This window comes from Tupaia chinensis, unplaced genomic scaffold (genome assembly GCF_000334495.1).
Source record: "Tupaia chinensis unplaced genomic scaffold, TupChi_1.0 Scaffold000330_1, whole genome shotgun sequence".
NCBI lineage: Eukaryota > Metazoa > Chordata > Mammalia > Scandentia > Tupaiidae > Tupaia > Tupaia belangeri.
In genome coordinates this window covers 680881-683060 of record NW_006159824.1, presented here as the reverse complement: position 1 = coordinate 683060, position 2180 = coordinate 680881, and the positions used below count along the sequence as shown (strand labels likewise).

The following is a 2180-nucleotide window of genomic DNA, read 5'->3' as shown; positions in this document are numbered from 1 at the left end:
ATATTTTTTTTTGGGAGAGGTTTTTGCTATAGGGTGCATGCACTCGCCAGAAAGACAGATACAGACAGAGAGATAGAAGCCAAGAAATCACCCCCCGGGGGTGGGGGATGGCCACGCCACAATCCCTTCTCTATTCTCCTCTCGGGATCTTAGGCACGCACACACATGTGCCCGGCTTGAGTTTAAGCCACCGGGTCTGGGACTCGAACCACAGTTGGCTACATGAGAGTCCAGTGACATGGGACAGCTAACTGCTGGTCCCCAGAGCAATATATTTTTTAAAGAATTATTTAATTGTATTCATTGTCATTTTTTTTTTTTTGACATTGACCAGAGAGAGACAGAGAGAGAGAAGGGACATGAGAAAACAAGTTGCCAGGACCGGGACTTGAACCATGGTCAGCCATATGGGAGTCCAGCCACCTTAACCACCATGCCACCTGTTGGCTCCCCAAAGCAATATTTTAAAAAATTAAAATAAATGCCAAAAATTCAACATAGCCAACATATTAGATAAACACGAGATCAGTACAGTACAGTGATGAGCCGTGTTGGAGCCCAAGGCAAAAAAGATAAATCAATATTTAATTGTCTTCATTTTAAATATTTGTATTTTGTTCATCATAGATATTTTACATGAACTTTTTTTTTTTTAATTATGTTATTTGGGGCCAGCAGGTGGCATGGTGGTTAAGTCAATGGGGGACTGAATGTGGTTTGAGTCCCAGACCAGGGGGCCTGAAACTCACACAGGGCACATGTGCATGTGTGCCCACCCCAGGAGGAGAAGGGATTACAGCGTAGCCATCTCACTTTCTGTCTCTCTTTGTATCTCTAGTGAACATGTGTGCCCTATAGCAAAAATCTCTCTCAAAAAATTATTTTATCTTATTTATTATTATTATTTTTAAAAATTTGACCAGAGAGAGAGATGGGGGCAAGCCGCCGGGTCCAGGATTCAAACCATAGTTCACCATGTAGGAGTCCAGTGCCTTAACTACCACATCGCCTGCTGGCCCCAACTTGATTTTTTAAATACTGCATTAAAGGGTTATTGCTCTTGATTTTTCTGAGGGTTTTTGTTTTGTTTTTATTTCTCATGAGACCGGCTCTCATTCACTGCACTCATGTCCAGCCCTGGCAAAAAGTCCAGGAGCCTTGGAAAGTGAGTCTGAGGGCCTGTTTCTAGGAGTCCCAGATCATTCGCATATTCGGCACCATGATCAATCAGAAGCTTCAGGACTTTGAGGAAGAGGTGAAGCCCATTGGGAACGTGGTAACCGAGGCCACCCTGGACGTGTACAATACCGTGGTCCAGCGCTTTCTGCCCACACCCGCCAAGATCCACTACCTCTTCAACCTTCGTGACATCTCCAAGGTGATGCTCCGGCCGGTCGTGCCCCTTCGGCTTGGACCGGTCTCCTTAGACCAGTTCTCTTCTTCAAAATAAATCTTAAAACATACTGCTCACCAAAAGTCACCCACATCCTGAAATGCCACGTTCTCTGCCCTTGCCTCTAAACCTCTGGACAGCGTCACTTCTCTCCCACCTCCCAGGAGCCCTTTCTCGTCCCCAGGTGTTCCAGGGCATGCTCAGAGCGAACAAGGACTTCCACGACACCAAGTCCAGCATCACACGGCTCTGGATTCATGAGTGTTTCAGGTGACATGCACGCACCTGGCCGGATTCAGGCTTCCTCAGCCCCTCTCCCACCGCACCGCCTCGCTTCGCCCTGGGCCCAGCACTCTCTTCCCCGGGGCTGTTCTCCCCTTCCCAGATCTTACCCAACTCCCTCCCAACAGAGTCTTTTCTGACCGACTGGTCGATGCGGCAGACATGGAAGCCTTCGTGAGCATCTTAAGTGACAAACTCGGCTCCTTTTTTGACCTCACCTTTCATAATCTCTGTCCCAACAAACGTCCTCCTATCTTTGGTAAGCTGAGAGCTGTGATTGCCACAGGTTTGAGATTCGTAGAGACTGAGATTAGAAGGAGAGCCAGGGCATGGAGTCCCGATGCTCGGGGCCCCGCAGGGAGCTCTGGAGAGGACCAGGCATTTGAGGCTCTGACCTCTTTTCCGATGGTCCAGGGGACTTCCTGAAGGAGCCCAAGGTGTATGAAGACCTGACAGATCTGACCGTACTGAAGACAGCCATGGAGACAGCTCTAAATGGAAACAA

General features: G+C 48.2%; 1 protein-coding gene across 1 annotated transcript in view; it reads left to right on the top strand.

The window, feature by feature from the left end:
• DNAH2 (dynein axonemal heavy chain 2) overlaps window positions 1-2180 on the top strand; it is a 159937-nt gene that overhangs the window by 115023 nt on the left and 42734 nt on the right. Inside the window, exons 52-55 of the mRNA XM_006151894.1 lie at window positions 1190-1378; window positions 1578-1663; window positions 1804-1934; window positions 2090-2171. Coding sequence (XP_006151956.1) covers window positions 1190-1378; window positions 1578-1663; window positions 1804-1934; window positions 2090-2171 — 488 coding nt within the window. The remainder of the gene's footprint in view (window positions 1-1189; window positions 1379-1577; window positions 1664-1803; window positions 1935-2089; window positions 2172-2180) is intronic.